Raw genomic sequence first — 19,729 nt, 5'->3', positions numbered from 1 at the left:
ACGTGGCTTACTGTCTCTGACTCTGACCTTATTCAAGATGTTTTCTTGTCCCTTCTTCCCACACCTACCAAAAAAGACACCAGAGCTGAGAACCTTGTGAGATCCACTCAGTTTCAGTCCTTTTCGTGGGTGTGAGGAAGACAATAATTACCAGATTTGGAAGCTGATGAAGGTGTCATTTTGACAGTCCTGAGAACTTAAATGTTCTGTTTACATTGCTTGCTGAACTATTTGCAATTTAGGAAGCGGAATATTTCCAAAGCATCTTTAGTGACATGGCTTAACCTTGACTTTGGAGGAGTAAGAGTCAGTCAAAGGATGTGAAATACTCAGCTTACATTGGCTAAGTGCTCATAGCATCAAGTTTCTCTAGGGGTGACTGAATGGGTCCCAGTTGGAATGAGGTGAGAAATGGGACTAAGGATTGCTTCCTGATTGCAATGGTGGCTAGCTTGTAGCTTTCCCAGAAACTTAAATTTGCTCTGCTCCCCCGGGTGCTGGTTTGCATTCACATATCTCAGCAACTGTCATAATGACACATGCAACAGCCATGCCATTTACAGAAAAAGCTAGAACTCTGTGTTGGTAAGTAAAAGCCCTCCAGCATAGGTATACACTTAGTTGTTCCTTCCAGTGGTTATCATACTTCTTTTCTTGCCATAGTTACATGCTAACAATGTCCCAAAGCTATAGTTGCTCTTGCATTTCGTTCTTAATTCTTGTAAGATAAACTAATAATACAGGGAGTAAATGTGCACCGTTTATTAATTAAAATCCCCGAGACACGGGATAAACTGAAGGAAATCGTGCTTTTTGAAAAGTAGGTGTAGCTTGCCATGCTGCATAGTCTTATACCCACACATAACTCTAGCTGGCACTTTTTGGGTGCCAGGCTGCATGCATCTCCCTAACCCACTGTAGACTTCAGCTGCAGCTGTGGTGGACAGTGCTTATGCATCCAGCCTGTTTGCCTTCTCTCTTCTGCCTCAGGGTTCTCCCTTGAAGGAGTTTACTCCATCCAGGCCTGTCTCCAAATAGAGGAAACTTAATGCCCTCTCCACCAATGGTGAAGGGGGGTCGAGGATTAAGTACTCTAGCTCATTGTCCTTCAGGGGGGCCATTCTGGGGAGCATTTTACTCTCGCTTAGAAGTTCTCAGTGGGACTGAGTCCCAGTTACCTCTCTACAATCGGAAATCAGTTATGTATTCTTCATTGACTTTTGCTCCTTCCTGGATTCGCTCTTTTGTTTCCCTCATTCCTGCTTCCTAAGATTCCCCTCCGAAAGTTGTTATCTTAGGTTCTGCTTTGAGGGAGGCCAAATTAAGACAATCGCCATTACAGAATGATAAATAAATCACTAGAAGCATCTCTTTTAGCATCTCCTTTTGACTCCCTGTAGAGAAAGATAGTTTTTCACAATTTTTTTAAAAAAATGGAAGCCAGAAAAATAGACAGATGAAGAAAAAGATTGTTTGTTTCTTATTGTCATGTTAAGAAAAAGAAGACATTCAGAAGCCCTGCATTCCTATGGTTATGCTTTAGAAAGCAAGAAGCACATTCTTCACACCCTATTTTTCAGTTTTTGGCATGTCATTTAGCCCATTTTCAGAATTCGTCACCTAATGGCTACTCCCAGTTCAAAACCACATGTGGAAAATTATAACAAGAGACAATGAAAAGTCATCTGGCTCAATGCTCCATCTTCAGGTGAGAGGAGGACTCAGGTTAGAGAAAAACATGTAAAGAGATTTCACAGTGAGCTTAGCAGAACTGTGCAGACCAGCTTCTGGGAAAACTGGTTCTTCAGGATGGGTTCCAGAATTTGGATTTTGGATTAAATGTTATTGATTAATAAGAACTAAATTGGATCTCCAAAATGGAACTACTGTACTCAGAGTCCTAAGACTAGTCTGGAGCCGAACTCTGAGTTAGAAGGTGATGAGCTGCTCACCTCCAGTGTTCAGAGTCCAAGCCTTCTCTCTAAAGAGAGTTCATCACTGCTAGCTTGATGGGAGCATGCTAGAGAGAATCTGAGCTTCATCAGGAGCAGGCTCCTCTGAGATATTTTCAAATGTAACCAAAGGTCTAAGATAAATAGGACTTAGACATGCAATTTTTGTTGAAAGAAATTTAGTATAATTTGTATTCCATATGTAACACACTGCAAATTTGTTCCTGCTGGATAATGCCATTTTATATAGCCACACAATTCACCATCTCCCAATCAGAAGACAACATTTTAAAATGAACTTTCAAACAGATATTAGCAAGGTTTTGAATGGGCTTATCTGTCATCTTATTAAACTAATTCTTGAATATTCTCTCATTCCTTGGGAGAGTCTCTGCCTACAGACATCTCTTTCTTTCCAAGGTAATCAACTGACTGCCTCCTTGTCCTGTTTGCTCACTCAGTTGAAATTGTGGCTTCTGGTCAGAATTGTGCCCATGGTGTATTAGATAGAATCAGAAGGTAAAAGGGATCAGAATGTGTTCACTGATCATGAGATTAATCCCAGAATTTGCAGAACTCTTTGTTAAAAGATTGGGGGGCAGTTTCTATGTCACAGGCACTATGGTAATTGTTAAGGAAGCAACAGTGCACAAGACCCAGTCCCTGTTCCTCCTGGAGCTCACATTGTTGCCTGAATGAGGAGGGCGAACCGTGGGAAATGCTGTGATGTGGTGGCACCTGAGAGACCCCACAGCAGGGATGTGTAATCTCTAACTGGAGAGGGTTGTGCTTTTGGTAGGGAAGTGAGGAGATGTCTGGGCTGACTTTTGAATAACCAGTAGGAGGAAGTTATACACAGGGAATTAGGTGGTGAAATAGTTTTTGAGGAGCAAGGTTCAATGTGCTCAGAAGCCTAGGACAAGAAGTGCAAGAATTTGATACAATGAGATATGGCTGGAGCATGTGTGACGAAATTATGGCAAGAGATGAGGCTGGGCACACCAGAAGTGGCTTGTAATTTTTTCCTGAAAGAATTCAAATTTTATCTTAAAGAAAGGGAGGTGTCATGGATGTTGTGTCAACAGAGTCATCTGATTGGACTTGTAGAACATTTTGGTATTCAAATGGAAAGATATATGGGACTTGAGGGGTGGGCACAGTTGGATGCAGGAAGACTGGTAAGGAGGCTGTCACAGGGAACAAATTGGGAGGGCCTCAACTGTAGAGACTGAAAAAAGAGGAGAGGTTCAAAAGGTGTTAGGGGGAATACCAACAGAACGTAAAGTCAGTGGAGAGGGGGAAGGGAAGCATCAATGATGATTCCTAGATTTCCAAATTGGACAACTGGGTGGGTAGTCACTCTGTTTTAGAATATAAGGACTTGATTTTCAAAGGAGATGGAGGTGAGTTCACTACTGGACATGTTGAGTCTAATATATGTGGACCATGGGACATCTGAGGAGAGGTATCTGGTAGGCAGTTGAATATGTGGTTGTTGAACTTCAGACCTGTATTTGAACTGGATGTATTTATTTATGAATCATCAGAAGATGGAACGTAGTTGAAGCTAAGGGAGAGGAGGTGAAACTGTGAAATTTGAGAGGTGGCCAGAGGGTGAAGAACCCATGAAGGAAATCAAGAAAGAATGACCAGAGAAGTAGAAGAGAAACCATGGAGAGCCATACCATAGAAACCAAGGAGCAGGAGAGTTTCCAATGGGAGAAAGGTCAATAGTGTCAGAGGTCACATAAGATGAGGTTCTATTAGAAATTGCAACAAAGAGGTCACTGGCAACCTTGGCAAATACAGTTTGAGTCAGAGATAGAGATAAAGGCCAGATTATTGAAAGATGAATAATGGAGAAGAAATGAGGACAGAGTGTAGAAGCACTCTTCGGATGTTGGCTATGAAGGACAGATAGAAGTAAGTTGATAGCTGGAAGAGGCAAGGCCAGGGAAGTGTTGTTATTCTTTGAAGTGTTTGTGTGTTAAGGCTAACAGCTCAAAGAGAGGTGTGGGTTGAAGTTATAGTCAAGAGAGCATATGGAACCAGATTCATACTGAGGCCAGAGAAATTGGGTTTCCAAACACAGGTGAGAAGATCAATCTTAGAAGAAGAAGGGATACTTCTTCCACCAAAATGGAATGAAAAGAGGTATTTGTGGGGTGGAACAGGATATTGAGGAATTGTCAGTTTCTCTATTCACCTCTGCTAATGGTAAAAGAAGAGAGATGAGGTAAGAGTCTTGAGGCGATTGGTGAAGACATTTGTGGATTGAGGGAAAAAACTCATAATAGATATGGAAGGGGTGCTGGGCAGTTGCTAGCAACTACATGTTTATGCCTCCCTCTCCCCAGTTTATAGGTTGAAATCTTAATGCCCAAAGTGATGGTAGTGGGAGGTGGGGCCTTTGGGAGGTGATTGGGCCAGGAGGGTGGAGCCCCCATGATGGGATTAGTGTCCTTATAGAAGAAGAGGAGAAACCAGAGTCTCCTCTCTCTACCACTCAAGGATATGGCAGGGAGGTGGCCTTCTGCAAACCAGGAACTGGGCCCTCCCCAGACCCCGACTCTACTACCTTGGTCTTGGACTTCTCAGCCTCCAAAATTCAGAGAAATAAATCTTTGTTGTTTAAGCCACTCAGTGCTTGATTTTTTTTATAGCAGCTCGAGCTAACTGAAACAGCAGTATTGAGAGACTAGTAGAGGCCCAAGGTTATGAGGCTGCACTGCATGATTTTATTATATATATTTATTATTTGATTACCCACTCTCATGTAGGGTGGGGAAGGTTTTTAGAATCCACCAGGATGTCGGTGAAGTAAGCACAGGAAAGGCAGATGTATTAGGTAAAATTGGAGGCATTTAGGGCCTAGAGAGCTCAGCGGGTCCAGAATGTAAGAGAATATGAATAACTGACAGAGAAATTTAGAGGGATTAGTAGTGGAAGTCACCTCCTTGGGTAGGGAGACTGGTTTGTCTAACCCTTTGCCGCAACCGTGGTCCACTTTGACTTTTCTTTAGAAAAAAAAATACAGTAGCAGTAATTTACAGCTAATCACTTGTAACAACTTCCCATTAGGATTTTAATTTACTTTGATTTCTAGATCATTTTAACAATGTGTTTTCATCTTAAGCTTCAGATCTTAAAAAAAATATTTCTGTTGGTGATAAATTACTTGGTAAGAAAATGGGAGTGTAAAAATTATTTAATGGAATCATTTTCAAAAGGAAAGTTACAGTTTCTAATGAATATATGTAGAGATTTTTCAGGCAAATTCATGCAGATGCATAAATCCTCAAGAATGAACACCAGAAAATGTTACATGGTGACGGAGATATTGTCATTGGAAATGGAAATATACAAAGGGAAGACATTTAAATTGGTGGATCGCATCGAAACTGTGATTCATTCTCCCTGTGCCTAGGTACTAAGTTATCTGAGTTAGCAGCATTTGTAATGACTCCAAATTTAGAAAAATAAAATAAAATAAAGAGGAGGGAAAGTGCTGGCATGGCGATTTACAGTGACACACAGCTAATGCTGAGATGTGAATGTGTGACCTTGTGATTACACTTTTGGCTATATGTGCTGTTTTGCTAATTCCAGTCACCAAGTTTGGTACACTTGTTAATGCTTTTTTCTTTGACTTAATTCAAAACGTCAACAAAGTGCCTTTCTTTTGGATCCATCGTCCCGATTTATTACGCTCAGGAATGTCCAGGCTTTTCTGTCCTGAGGCTTTTTTGAGGATGATGTCTGCGGTAGAGACCATCCAAAGGCAGGCAAAATAGCCCATGGAGAGAGAGAAACAGAATGGAACAGAGTGTTCTCTGAACTCAACCAAGCCCAGAGATTGTAGTGCTGCCCCCCACTGAGCTACGGGCGTATACTGTAAAGAATATCATTGCCATATTAAGACTTAATTTTTGAAGTTCAGGTAGCCTATCCATCATTGTCAATTAATTTGTACCAAGAGCTCAAGGTGGTTGGTGTAGTAGTGCTGATATGTTGCGGAGGTTGTCTGCAGAGCAAATACAATAATTCATTTGGATTCATACTTTACCTAATTTTGAAAATCCATCCCTTACTTTTCTTGTTGGAAAATTGGAATGAGTTTCCCACTAATGGATTTGTTGAGGAATTCAGTTTCCTCTTTGCATTTGACCCAACAGCGTACTGGTTGTCAGCACTTGGTGTTCCTCCATCTCTTCCTTCCAGAAGGGTCTCTTTATGGTGGTAGGAGATGACCACTTTGAGCACCTGAGAGGGAAAAAAACAATCTCTGAAGCAACTCCTGCTGAACTTCTTATACCGGTGATTTGTAATAATTCAATGTGTGACTCCCCCCAACCCCAGTAAGGGATTAGTCTGGAGGTGGCACTCAGTCCAAGCAATGCTAGGAGAATCAGACTGGGCCAGGCTGCTCTTACGCTAGCATATCCCCATCAGATGGCATTGTACCAAAGTCTGATATGAAGGGAACTTTTCTCTCTAATACCAGGCCTTTGTTTTTCTCTATATATTTTTTCTTCATTAGAATGTTAACTAACCTAGCTCTGAAAGTAAGTCAAGGGTACTTCCTAAGTCCAGGTTATATGAGGTTGATGAGTATGCTAAATGTGACCCCAATATCAATAGCTATAGCTGATTCTAGTATGGTGCTTAATAATATGGGGTGGAATAATTGGTGGCTTAGAGATGGGAGTGGGATTGGGAGTGGGTTGAAGTGTTAGCTGAGATTTCACATCTTGGTAAACCTCATCATAAATTGGTAAATAATATGAACACTTATCACTGACCCATAAAATACAGACAGAGGCTCTTCTTGAGTTGGAAGGAGCCATTTTGGAAATTCAAACCAGATGCTTATTCTATCTACTGTATAAATATTTCCGCCAGGTGTTGGGTATATAAGTAAAAGGCATATCAGTGTTTAGATTACTCTTTTTTCATATGAAACAAGAGCATTCTTAGAAATGAGACTAACAGCAATGGGCACTGTTGTGCCACCTTGTGAAAGTAGATCACACAAGGTAAATAAGTGCTTTATTGGATGTAAGGTCAGTACCATAGAACAAGATGATAGCTTAGGGAATAATGCTCTTCTTCATATGCCTAAGGAAGTGCATGTAGTAGCTTTTTCATCCACCAGATGTGATACCTAACTAGGGTAGTCTTAGCTCAGTCGTCTCATTCATTTGCCTAATAGAACAACTTTGGAATTTTTAGAAAATGTAGATACTAGAACCTTTACTGAGCTTGAGTTTCTGGAGTGTAAATGGATTTTTCAAAAGCTCCAGAGATGATTCAGATTTTCTGCCGTTGTTGAGAGCCATTACCTTAGGTGCCAATGTCATAAGACTTTCCAAAAAGAGATTAGAGACATGAACACCACAGTCTCTGTTATTTAGATGTCGATGGACATTCCTCACTCAGAGACAGTAGGTTAAATATACTTATGAAAATATGTAGCATTATATATACTCACATTCTTGCTCATTGGCAAAAAAAAAAAAAAAAAGAAAAGAAAAGAAAATTAAGGCAGCAGTGGATTTCTACTATTGGCATATCAAATTAACAGATTAAAAAATTCGACCCTTAGGTCCCTGTTTGTCGTATTGTTGGTGATAAAGCTGAGAGTTGGTACTTCACATTGAGCTAATAGGTATGTAAATTGGCAGAGTTTTTCTGTACAATCTTTGGCAATGTGATCAAGAGGCTTAAAAGCATTCATATACTTTGACCCAAGAATATGTGGGAATCTAGCCCAAGAAAATAATCTGAATTGCAGACTAATAGAATTCCAGCATTATTTACATGAGCGAAACAATGAGAACTGCATAGGACATCTATATGGTGCAATAGTTTGTAATTGTAATAAATTATGTTTTGAGGAGTTTTTAGTAATGTGGGGAACGCTTATGTTGTTACTGCTAAGAGAATGCAAAAGTTTACATATAGCATATTCTAGATGTAAAACAAATGCCTACAAAGATAGAAAAAGACCAAAATATTAACAGTAATCATATTTTAGTAGTAAGACTACAAATTTTAATTCTTGTCTTCTTACTCTTTTGAATTTTCCAAGTTTTCTGCAATACCACTTTTTAAAAAACATATTTTGCTTTTATAATCAGCAAAAAAATTCACTCATGGGAAATGCTTTAAAGGCAAATATTTTGTGGAAGAATTGGCTGTGGAAGATCTCATAAATTGGGGAATCGATCTGTGAAGGGAAGAGGTTTGAGGAAAAATTTCAGTAGACCAGAAAAATGCTTAAGTTGTTTTCCAGCATAAGAAGAAACAGGAAGCTGGATCATAAGCATGTGTTTTGAGGAAGGTATAATGAGTGGCTGAAATACGAAATATGAGAAGTATGTTGTAGAGATGGCAGGAGCCAAGTTGATGCTGGGTGGATATAATGAAAAATATATTTCATTCTCTTCTTTTATGTCTTCAGAGTTGTGTGATGTTAGGAAACTTTCCTAACCCTTTGGATCTTCATGATTTGTTTATGTTCATCAAGTATATGGTTAAATGAAGTAAACACAACCATCAAAGGCTGAATGTGAAAGGAAGCAGATGACTCTACTGGTTCTGAAATGACTTTCTTCTTCTAGGCCTTTTGTTCTTCTCCCCAAACATTAAGAAGTTGATAGGCTTGGTTGGGGATAGGATAATGATTCCCAAAATTGCTGGTTGGTTAATATGTTAGTATTCTAGAAGATATCTCTTTCAAAAGTGAACCTGTATTAGTTGAGGCTCACAGGCCATCTGTCTGACGTTGTCTTTTTTAGTCAATACTTTGATGGGAAGCTCTAAAGGTACCTGGTTGAGAAAAGCTCATGATTTCTCATTGAGTTAGGTAAATCTGATCATTTACTGACAATAGCCCTTTTCCTAAAGCCTGCTAAGAGCCATAACAATGTATTTATGAATTTTCCCTGGGTTTTTGGAATGGACTATTTGTGTTTGTTAGTATCTCTTTCGTTGCATGTCAACATTTCCAAAGCATGTTAAAACAATTGCTCCATGTTCAAGCAATTCGTAGGTTTAAATGGCTGGTTAGGGGAGCCCAGTAAATGCAGGGGGCATTATGATTCGATAGAGCTTCTGGACCGACTAGTTATTACTTTACTATCTTGTGGTATTGCACATTTATTTAAAGCTAATTTGATATTAAAAGAGTAACGAGCTATTAGAAATAATTTTTTTAAAACTAATGTTTTTGAAAATTATGATACTATTGCCTTTCTTAGTTTAAAAGAGAATGGATTTCTGAAGTACACAAGACCAGAGGGTCAGGTAGTGTTTATAGCTTGCTCTCCCACGCAAAGTTCAGAAATCCAGTGACTATAGGGGTGCCGTGAGATACATGGCTGCGAAAGATTTATTTGGATCTTGCTATTTTAAATTTTTCAATCTATCTTAAAAATTTGAGAGTTCATTTTCTGTTATGAAGAAAAATGCATTACTAAATAACTTGCAAAGCCCTGTGTGTGTGTGTGTGTGTGTGTGTGTGTGTGTGAGACCAAAGTTTATGGCTTTTTTATACTTTTGGACTTACGAGACATACCTACAAATATAAGAGGTCCTTGGTTTTTTTTACATTCTCCTCTACTTTCTATCAGTACCAATGTACATTATTTTTATTATTTGGCTCCAAATTTATACTGTTTTCTAGGTAGATGAATGTTATTTTCCTTAAATATTTGATGCAAGAATCACTTCTGAGAATTGGCATTCAGATCAAGTAATTCAGTTTGTTTCCATTTGCGCCTCTTGGGGAAAGGCTTTGGACTTAGTGCTCCAACTAATTTTCCATCCAATACTGCAAAGGAAATGACCAATCAGACTGAGAACTAAGAGAAATTATATCAAAAATCCAGATCTTCATGAGGAATTACTTACAGACTTGGCTAAAAGGTGGCGGATATTTTTCTCTTTGTAATGATCTACTTAAGCTCAAAAACTCAATAGAGTTGAAGATTTTTCTTTGAATTCATTTGGGCTTTGAAAAAGCTGTGTAAAATTGGCAATTTATCTGTGTATGTGTTTTTAGCTCACAAACATTTTGTTTTGGCCCATAGTCTTTGGTTTCAGAAAGTAAGCAGGCTAACATGTGCATAGCACCGTTCTGTTTTTAATGGGGATGATGGGTTTAGGTGGAGATTAGCAGTCACTGACTACCATCTTGGGCTTGTCAGCATTTCATGAAAGGAGAATTAGAAGAAACAATATAACCTAGTGAGGTCTTTTTTTCTGAGTCCAGTTCTTACTTTCTGTATGTATTTTTCTGGTTGTCTTTATTCCTATTCTACTGACCTCAATATTTTTACTTTTGCAGCTGGAATTAGTCAGGTTGAGCCGCTCAACAAGAGACCCCTAAATAAAGTTGCCTCAATAAGATGGAAATGCCTTTCTCTTTCATCTAACAATGCAGAAGCTTCTTTATCCTATTAACTTTTCTTCCCTAAGGTGAGGTCCTCATCTGTATGCTGGAAGTTGTTTCATCAGCACCACATCCAAAGGAATGGGAAGGCAGTCAGTATCTTTTTTTTTTTTTTTTTTTTTGAGACAGAGTCTCGCTCTGTCGTCCAGGCTGGAGTGCAGTGGTGCAATCTCAGCTCACTGCAAGCTCCGCGTCCGGGTTCAGGCCATTCTCCTGCCTCAGCCTCCTGAGTAGCTGGGACTACAGGCGCCAGCCACCACGCCCAGCTAATTTTTTTGTATTTTTAGTAGAGACAGGGTTTCACTGTGTTAGCCAGGATGGTCTCAATCTCCTGACCTCGTGATCTGCCCGTCTTGGCCTCCGAAAGTGCTGGGATTACAGGTATGAGCCACTGTGCCCGGCTGGCAGTCAGTGTCTTTTTAAGGGTGTAATGTGTAAGTTGGACACATGACTTTCACTCCTATTATATTGGCAAGAACACAGTCACATCTAGTTGCAAGGGAGGCTGTGAGGTATAATTTCTAGTTGAAGAACATTGCTAAATTTTAGCCTTGCTAAAATTGAAGGTGGAATGGCTTAATGCTAACTGGGGGAAATGGAGAAAGAATACTGGAGCTTTTAGTCATCTCTGCCACCTAGAATAATAGAGAGGTCAAAGTTCAGCAGTGTGCACCCAAACCTCCATTTTCTTCATACCTGACACCATGTTGCAGAAACTGAAAGCTTGCAACCTGAGGGCTAAGACTAATCCATTGCTTGAGATAATTCTATCCGTGTTTAGCAGTACTTTAAAAGCTTTAGATCTGCTTGCAGGAGGGATCTAGAATGAGTGTCACTACTCTAAGCTCAGTATTTTAGAGTCAGCTAGATTTTTCTACTCCATTGTTGAGGTTTTAGCACGCTTGGTGCCTGGTGCTTGAGACATGTGGTTCCTTCAGTGAATGCTCTATTGTGAAGATTATCTATATTATACCAGCTTAGTTGGCTTTTTGCAATGTAGTTATTAAACTTTAACTATTTTTAAGTTGTAATAGGCACTGCATCAAAGACGGGTATATCAACAAGATGAGTAAAACATAGTTCCTGCCTTTAAGGGATACATGCTCTGGCACACTTTTTCAAAGGTAAATAAGTGTTTCTCCAAAAATATGTTCTGAGGAAAATACCCCAGGACCTTATTGCTACCATCTATCCATTATCTACCAATATCCCCTCTTCCCATGGATTCCACCCATGAAGAGCCCCTACAACCGACAGGAGTTCCGCTCAGACCTGAATTCCTGACATCAGTTTCCATTTTGTATTTGTTTTCTAAATCTGCAGCGGCTCTGAAATTGACCTCACAGATTCCTTGGCTCATTGACTGACTTTAAGGCCTCAAATATCTACTAGACTAGGCTGCGTGCATTATGATGGAGGCAACGACATCAAGGCTCACAGTGTGAATTTTGTTTTCATGTTTGCTGTTCAGTTCCTTAACCAATATTTGTTGAGGATCTTCTATGGAATGAAGCACGTGGGGTGTGAAGCTGAGTAAGACATGGTTCTTGCTCTTGAGCTGTTCATCTTGTAATGAAAGAATTACACTATCATGTGATTCGCCCACTGGTAGAGGTGTGGGAGATAGAGTGTTATGGAAGTATGGGAGAAGGACTGGCTAATGTCTGAGGGGGTTGGAGAAGTTAGTGACATTTACATTTGACCTTAAAGAAGGAATGAGTTCACCAAATAGAAGCAGTCAGGGGTAGGGGACAGAGTGAAGGTGGCCTCCCTGACAGAGGGGACAGCTTGTGCAAAGGGTGAAGTGTGAAAGATCATGGGTTCTTGTCCTCAACACTAGAAAACCAAGAACCAAAACCAAAAACTCCATCAACGCACTATAAATGATGTTTCCCTTGAAATAAAGACTCTGTTAAAACAACTCTATGTCACACCTAGATTATTTAGTTCGTAAGAATCTGAATCTGAACAGGACCATTGTGTCCCAATCAGGACATGAAGACAGTTTGGTAAGGACCCTTTAGGGATGCTCATGTTCTGGGTTTTCTTAGCTCTAAAAAATACCCATATTTCACTTTGTGAGCTCTTTTGCCAGTCACTGCACTGTTTTGTCAACCAAAGTGCAAAGGTAGCCAAGGAGCTCAGGGCCATCATTAACTATTCACGTATTTGTGGAAAGCCTATGTGCTAGGCAGTGGGGATATAATGGTGTGTAAAAAGATATCCTGGTCTGTCTTCCCACAGAACTCACATTTAAAAGACAGCTATTAATTCACCAATTACACTAATGCAAACTAATGGGGGCGGATTGAGAGGAGGTGTGGGGTTCTAGGCAAGGGGCTCAGAAGCAACAAAGCCCAGTGGTGGGAAGGGGTGTGATGTGTCCAAGAAGGCCAACTTGGAGAGAGTGAAGGGGAAAGGCATGCAAAATGAGGGCTGTCGGAAGAGAAGTGTTGGGGCCACACTACACACTAGACCTTGTTAAGGATTTGGGTTTTTCGATGGGAAGCCACCGAAAGATTTTGAAATGGAGCTGACTGATTTTTGTTTAGAGGAAATATTAGGTGCTAAACAAGCATTTATGGATGCTTATTATTAATCGTGTTATCAAATTAAACAGAAAAACTCCTGGGAGGCAAAAACATAAATTGTTACCTAAAAGCAGTAACAAAATAGAAAATAAAGTTTTACTAATTTTACGTTAAACAGTTTTGTTTACTCTTTATAGCAAATCTGGAATCATGGAACTGAAGGAGTCCCACCTTTTAGGGAGGTGGTTTGCGCAAGGCTGAGTAGTAAGTTGGTGGCTGATTCATTTCTGCCCTGCTCCATGAGTGACACTGTTCCTTTCCTTCCCCCTTTCCTGCCTCCCACTCCTGCTGAAGCTTTGCAGATAAGGAATCAAATTACTCTCTGGCTCTCATCAGAGCTTCTCAAAATGTGAGAGCTTTGATTGCAACCATTTCCTTGGTTCAATTTCTGTCTTCAGGATCTTCGGTGTTGCTGCCATGCCATCCCTGTCTGTCCCCAGGGAGATGCCATCATTTCTCATTGATCTTCACATTCCAGTCTCTCCAGTAGTGTGGACCAGTCAACAATTTGAAGCTGTAATTGGTAGATTAGCACTGATAATAATATCAGCTAAACAATATATAGGCAATGGGAAGGTGACCAGCTGAACTAATCTCCTAGATTCATTTTGGAGAATAGTGGAAAGTAGAGTTGTGTAGCATTCATGGAAATTGTGGCTTTATGGAATGTATTTTCTAAGAGATTGGCTCTTTTTTTTTTTAACTGAAATTTTAGAAAGAGCTTTCTGAGTAATAAGTCAATCACAGAGAGGGATCTGTCATTTTCTGGCAAGTTGAATAGGCCATGGGAATTTTTTTTACCTTGCCTACACTCACTCTCTTATGAATTATGAAGTATTATTTTTCCTGAAGCCATCAAGAATGGCAGGGAGGAGGGGAGCTAGTCCATATATTCACTTTTCCTCTGCACGTCTCTAGGGTTTTCTGTCTCTGCCTCTTTATCCCTGTCTCCGCTTGTTTCTCTCTGCTGTTCTTCCTCTTCTTTTGCCTCTTTGGCATGAACTAGCAGTAGCATTTGTTACAGGATTTTCATGAGGACGATCTTCTGGGCAGTGTTTTGTGACAGGGTGGGGTGGTCCAGGAGTGGCTGGTGGGGATGATGGAGCAAGATTCCAGACAATTGAGGAGGCCAGTGGGAGAGCGCTGGGTACACCCAGGTACAGAGGAAACACACAGCGTTCAGTGGGGCGGCTGAGGGCGGGGGTGCTGTCACTAGGTGGAGGAGGTCTGGGCAAGCATGACAGCCTTGGCACGAGGAGCAGTCAGCCTGGCCAGATAGAGCAGGTAGGCTGCCGGCAGGAGCTGGCATGAAGGTATGAGGGCAGCAGGAGGCTGGGCTCAGCTCTGGCGGCTGAGACCTGAGACTCTGGTGGGATTGAGAGGACCAGGCCAGCATCAGGGGCAAGGTTTAGGAATCCCACCCTAGACGCAAGAGCATCAGGGCTTTAGGCCAGAACCCAGGCGGAGAACGATGAGAACTACCATAGCAGCCCTGTGCTTGCTTGTGGAGCACTGTTGGTGCCAGGTACCCATCCGAACGTTTTATTAGACCAAGGCTTTTAATTTGCACAATCTTCTTGATAGAATCCTCATTTTGTAAGTGAGGAAATGGAGGCACAGGAAGGTAGAGTAGCTTACTGAGCGTTACCCTGCCGGGAAGTGGCACAGCTGGGATATGCAGGCAGTCTGGCTCCAGGGTCCCTGCTCATAAGCACTTTGCTTCATGGTATTCTTGTTACATATCACAGGGAGGACCATTCACATGGGGTGCATGGGGCCCTTGGAGCTGGGCAGTGTGGGCTGCCCTGATTCCATACTGCTTCCCTTAAAAAAATTAAAAAGGCCGATTCTTCCACGCTGCCTCCTATGTATCTTTCATATCTTAACTCATTAATTTCAAAACTATTATCTCCATGGTCTTCATGGGGCCTGGAGAGACTCTGGACATGCCTGCCTAGTTGGTAAGGTCTGAGTTCCGCCTCAGAGAACTACAGCAGAGGACTAATAGAAGTGGAATCTATTGTCTGTAGTTTTTTTGTTTGTTTGTTTTGTTTTCATTCCCTTGTCTGCCCTGTTGCTACCACCTATCTGATGGGCTCCAGGGAGGAAACAGGGGTATGATATTCATTCTTGCAATGCCACACAGATTTCTAGAGGCAAAGGAGTGGAGTACTATTACTTGCAGAGCAGAAGATGAGAAAATTCATCTAGCACACTGTAGTCACCTAGTAAAATTTAAACAAAAACAAACAACAAAATAATTCCCAAGGCTGAATTGGCAAACAGAGACCTTGGGCTTGTGTTCTAGCCCGTGGAGCCAACAGGAGGGCTAGCCTTGGCTGAGTCCCAACATTATTCCTTTGTCTCTTCTCTGAGTTCTTGCAGTTCTGCTATAGAACACGTAACTACACTGGCTTTGAAAAGTTAAATTCCCGAGAAATTTAGGTGGAAAATTAGAATCAGAATTGCCTTTTGCTTCTAAATCTGCACCAGTTTGTCTTGATCATGGCTATTTAAATCTCATAGCTAATCTTCTCACTTTGGCTTTTCTCTCCTTCTTCTCTCTGTCCAAACAAGTGGAAAACAGAAATACCTGTCCTTTGTACTCTACTGTCAATTTCATGGGTTCACTCTATGATAAAGCCCAGCACTGGGTAAGGAAAAGGGACTTAATATCCCTAAGTTTGAAGCCCATGAAAAAGAACTGAAAATAATGTTTCCTCGTGATACAAAATAGAGCTGTCCTAATTTGTTGAGGGCCATGCCATTTCCTCCACTTAATTTAGCTCAGTGGAGGCATTTGTCAAATTGCAAGGATACCTTCCCCATCATGAATCACGTGGCATTTATAAACAGAATCATAGAGATGATGCTTTTTCATAGGGCTTTTTTTGACTTTGAACTGTTGATCATAATGAGAGATAACTGGAAAAGAGTTGAGTCAGAAACACATTTAACAGGGCATTCTCAGAATCGGAGGCAGCCTCCTTGAGGCTATGCAGTTTTGGAGGCTACTCAGTAATGAGAGATAGGTGGGTTCCTGGGAAGCACCAGCACAAGATGAGCCCCAAGGTTTTCAAACTTGTTCTCACTGTAACCTCAGGTGGGAGAAGTAGACCAGAAATGGGGTGGTTTCTCTTTCATCTTCTTGACCATCATTCAGCTGGAGAACTGTTAAAGTCAAAACCAAGAAGGTGCCAGTGTCTTGGTTGCTTTTCACCACCTGCTGCAGTGAAGTGTGAAATTTGGCCCTAGGAACTTGAACTTGCTGGAATCCATAGACCCTTTTACTAAAAGCTGGGGACTGGAGCTGATCTGAAACAGGCTCGGTAAGCTTCCAGGGACGTCTCACTACTTCTCAGCCTGGTCTCAGTTTAGAGAATCTTGGGGCAGAGATAGTCAGTTCTAAGATCTTTCTAGAGTTCTGAGCTCACTTTTCTGGAACTCCTTAGAGTTCCTCTGGGGAGGTTCAGAGCTGAGCGTCTCACTGGGGTTCCTCTGGAACTCTGGGATCAGCCCGAGTATTGGGTTGAAACCCTTAGGTGACTCACAGGTGTGGTGCTGATTCTGTGTAGATCCAGACCCTAAGGGAAGACTCCCCAACCTGTGATCTGATTTTTAGTTATCAGCTGTGGGTGAACAAAATGACTTCTGATGGGATAATTTTTTAGAATGGAAGGCGTGGGAAAAATAGGAATTTCCCCAAAAAAGTGACTTTTCTCTATTTCACCAAATTCCTCTTGGGAACACGCCTACTGCCCCTCATCTTGAAAACACTTATCAAGGAGGAAGTGGGGGAAGGAACACTCCAGTATAGAACATATGGCTTTGAATAAAGTAATTGAACCTTTGTAGGCACTAAAAGGCCAGATAAGGCAACTCCTGGTGTTTTCCCACCTCTTACAGTCTATGATTCTGAGTCCAGCACGTTTCTGACTTCCTGGAAAGCAGGCAGAGCCAGGCTGCCCCTGCTTCACATCTATTCTTAGTTAGAGGGGTTGGGTGCAGGAGCAACCACAGGCTGCTATATGTGATCCAGTGCCTCCCTGCTAACATCCTGCCCTGGTCAGACTCGCTGACTGCATGCATTAGGGTACCGTAAAGTGCGCCGCTGCTCTTTAAAACTTCCTTTAGGCCCTCACATTGGCTATAGGGAGCGCTCCACGGCAGCCATCCACAGAAGAGCCGAGCTATGTACAGTTTATCCAGTTGGGAACAATTTGTCTCATCTTGGTGAATTGTGAAAGTGGGCTGCCTCTGTCTTCTCCCCTTAATTTAGATGTCCATTTTAACACAATCGGGGAATATCTATACTTGCAATTGAAGTGGTAAAGTCGGGAAATGATCTGGAGAATTTAAGAGAAAAAAAGACCCTCTTGTCTCAGTTTTCTGTTGATTCTGGTTGAAATACCATATGGCTGTAATTAGAGAGTTAATAATTAAAATAAGAGTCTGACACATGAATTTGAGCACAGCAGCCCTTTGATCCAGTCCTCTTGGTGTATGGGGGAGGGAACCGAGGTTCCACCTGGCCAGGGACTTTCTCCAACATGCATCCTTGTCGACAGGTAGAGCCAGCACTGGGTTTCTCTCTATGGAATCCCGTTGACTGCACTCATCTCCTTCTGCTGTCTTCCCTCCATGGGGGCACAACCTCAGAGGTGACAATCTGTTCAAACCCTACCATTTTAGGATTCTGAAGGACAGCAATATCTTCTTGCTATCATTTATATTTGACAGTGGACTAGGTATTGATGCCACTCCCAAGATGTGCGACTGTAATTGAAACACATGAACGGGTCAGCACAGACCTGGGAGAACTATGCTCTGCTCAGCTGTTGTAGCTCTTGTGTTATTATTTTGACTCAGGTTTGTTCCTTTAAGAGTTACGCTTTTCAGAGATACTGGCTGGAAGGACAGGCCTCCTTTCCTAGGTCCAGGACCAGCCAGTTACTCTTGTGCTGAGCTCCCATGAACTGCAGCCAATGCCTTCCGGCTGACAAAGCAGCTTCTCAATGGTAAGTGTTTATGTTGCACTTTAGATTTGCAGAGTTCTTTCCCTAAGTTATTTCTTACCTCATTTTGGTGGGTGAAGAAACCAGAGCCCATTGAGGTGGTGACTGACTGGTCCAGAGTCATCTGACCAATTAGTGGCAAAGCTGATACAGGGGACTTAGAGCCTCTGAGTTTCTGGGTCATTACTTACCCAGTCAGTCACGCAGCTTCTCTAAAATATGTTCTGTGCTCCTCACCAGCTTCTTTGTCCTCCTGAATTTAGCTGGCTACTTTTAGAGTGGGCCATAAAGCTCTCCTGTTTCAAAGCTGCAGCTTTTTTTTTTTTTTTTTTTTGGTTGACCAGAAAGTTCTAAGTACCTAGAGAAACTCATCCCAGGCTGCTGCAGTGTGGGACCTGTCCTAGGTCAACTGAGTTGCGGTGTGGCAGCAGCAGGCGGAGGGAGTCTGACGTTTCTATTTGGGTTTTGGGGAAAAGACCAATGCCACTTCAGGATTATTAAAGATTTGTGCATGGGAAGGGGATGAAGAATTTACGTGAAGACACTGGCTGTTGCTTAAAGTTGATTTAAAAACATTCAACTAAAGAGCATTAAACATTTCACATCTAAAAGTTGAGAAGTTTTTGGCTTCCTTTTCAAACTTCACCAGTTGGGACACAGAGCTCTTTTCTTGCCAGTGAGGCAGAGAGACTTCAACGAGAATATTGAAAACTTTTACTATAGAAATTCCCACAAGAAATCTTACCATCTGTTTATTCTAGTCATTTTTTTCTTCACCTTGGGTGTAAAGATTTTTTTTATGACTCATTGCCCTTTTGACTTAAACGCATCTGTTAAGTACAGATGTTGGATGAGATTAGTATCTGTTTACCTGTCTTTACATGATATTCTCTGAAAATAAAATCTTTCCTTTGCTCCCTTCTCCAATTGTGAATTTAATTAAGAAGATGAGCAGTTGCGTTTGGAGTATTCAATAGTTTGCCTTTCCAAACATTCCACGCAGCCTTTTGGATATTGATAAGTGTTTATTGTAGAACTAACAATACAGGCGAAACAGGAAGCAGCTCTTTGCTGGGTAGGATGCTCCGAGGCGCCCTCCACTCTCTGAGGGAACGCTCTTCAGCTGACTGAAGCAGGGAAGCCGAGCCAATCAGAGGCCGCTTTCCTAGCTCAGTCACCAGTCTGTGGTTGAGGAAGGGTTTTGCTTTTTGTGCTCTGTATTGGGAAGGCAGATAAAATGCCAGGTCTGGACTGCCTCTGGGGATAACCTCACCCTGTGGGATGTGAATGAATAGCATCTTGCCTGGTAAATCCACAGGAATTGATAAGGCAGGCGCAGTTCTCCCAAACAGGCCTTTTCTCTTTAAGCTGTAGCTGTGGTTTCTGCAGCAATTTTGTTTTTGCCTTGAAAGAGGTGCTCTGGATTATCAGACCTCCATGTATGACAATTTGTACCTGCATGGAATTGAAGACTCGGAGGCTGTAAGTATTTTCATAGACAGCTAATTCCCTCTCCCCTCCTCTTCCTCCTCCCACTATCCCCTCCACCCCCCCGCTTCTTATTTCTTAGGCAACGCAGGGAACATGGAGCAGAAAGCTAACATCATTCTGGGGCTTGCTGGCTGCTGTGTAAATGTTCTCTGTGTAGTTTATAGGTAACTGAAATTATTTATTGTCAAGCAAAAAAGAAATTAGGGTGATGGCAAAGCATTCAAG

At 41.6% G+C, this 19,729-nt stretch overlaps 1 protein-coding gene across 9 annotated transcripts in view; it reads left to right on the top strand.

The window, feature by feature from the left end:
* CACNB4 (calcium voltage-gated channel auxiliary subunit beta 4) overlaps positions 1 to 19,729 on the top strand; it is a 265,350-nt gene that overhangs the window by 105,791 nt on the left and 139,830 nt on the right. For 2 of the 9 annotated variants that reach the window (XM_063694843.1, XM_063694844.1), the window contains exon 1: positions 19,114 to 19,495. The exons of 5 other annotated variants lie outside the window; for them this stretch is intronic. In XM_063694843.1, coding sequence (XP_063550913.1) covers positions 19,451 to 19,495 — 45 coding nt within the window. In that variant the 5' untranslated portion in view covers positions 19,114 to 19,450. Of the gene's footprint in view, positions 1 to 19,113; positions 19,496 to 19,729 lie in introns of those variants that run through there. 2 more of the 9 variants (XM_004032649.5, XM_019022717.4) reach the window with 2 other exon arrangements.

This window comes from Gorilla gorilla, chromosome 11 (assembly GCF_029281585.2).
Source record: "Gorilla gorilla gorilla isolate KB3781 chromosome 11, NHGRI_mGorGor1-v2.1_pri, whole genome shotgun sequence".
Classification (NCBI taxonomy): Eukaryota; Metazoa; Chordata; class Mammalia; order Primates; family Hominidae; genus Gorilla; species Gorilla gorilla.
This window is presented reverse-complemented; position numbering and strand designations above follow the sequence as displayed.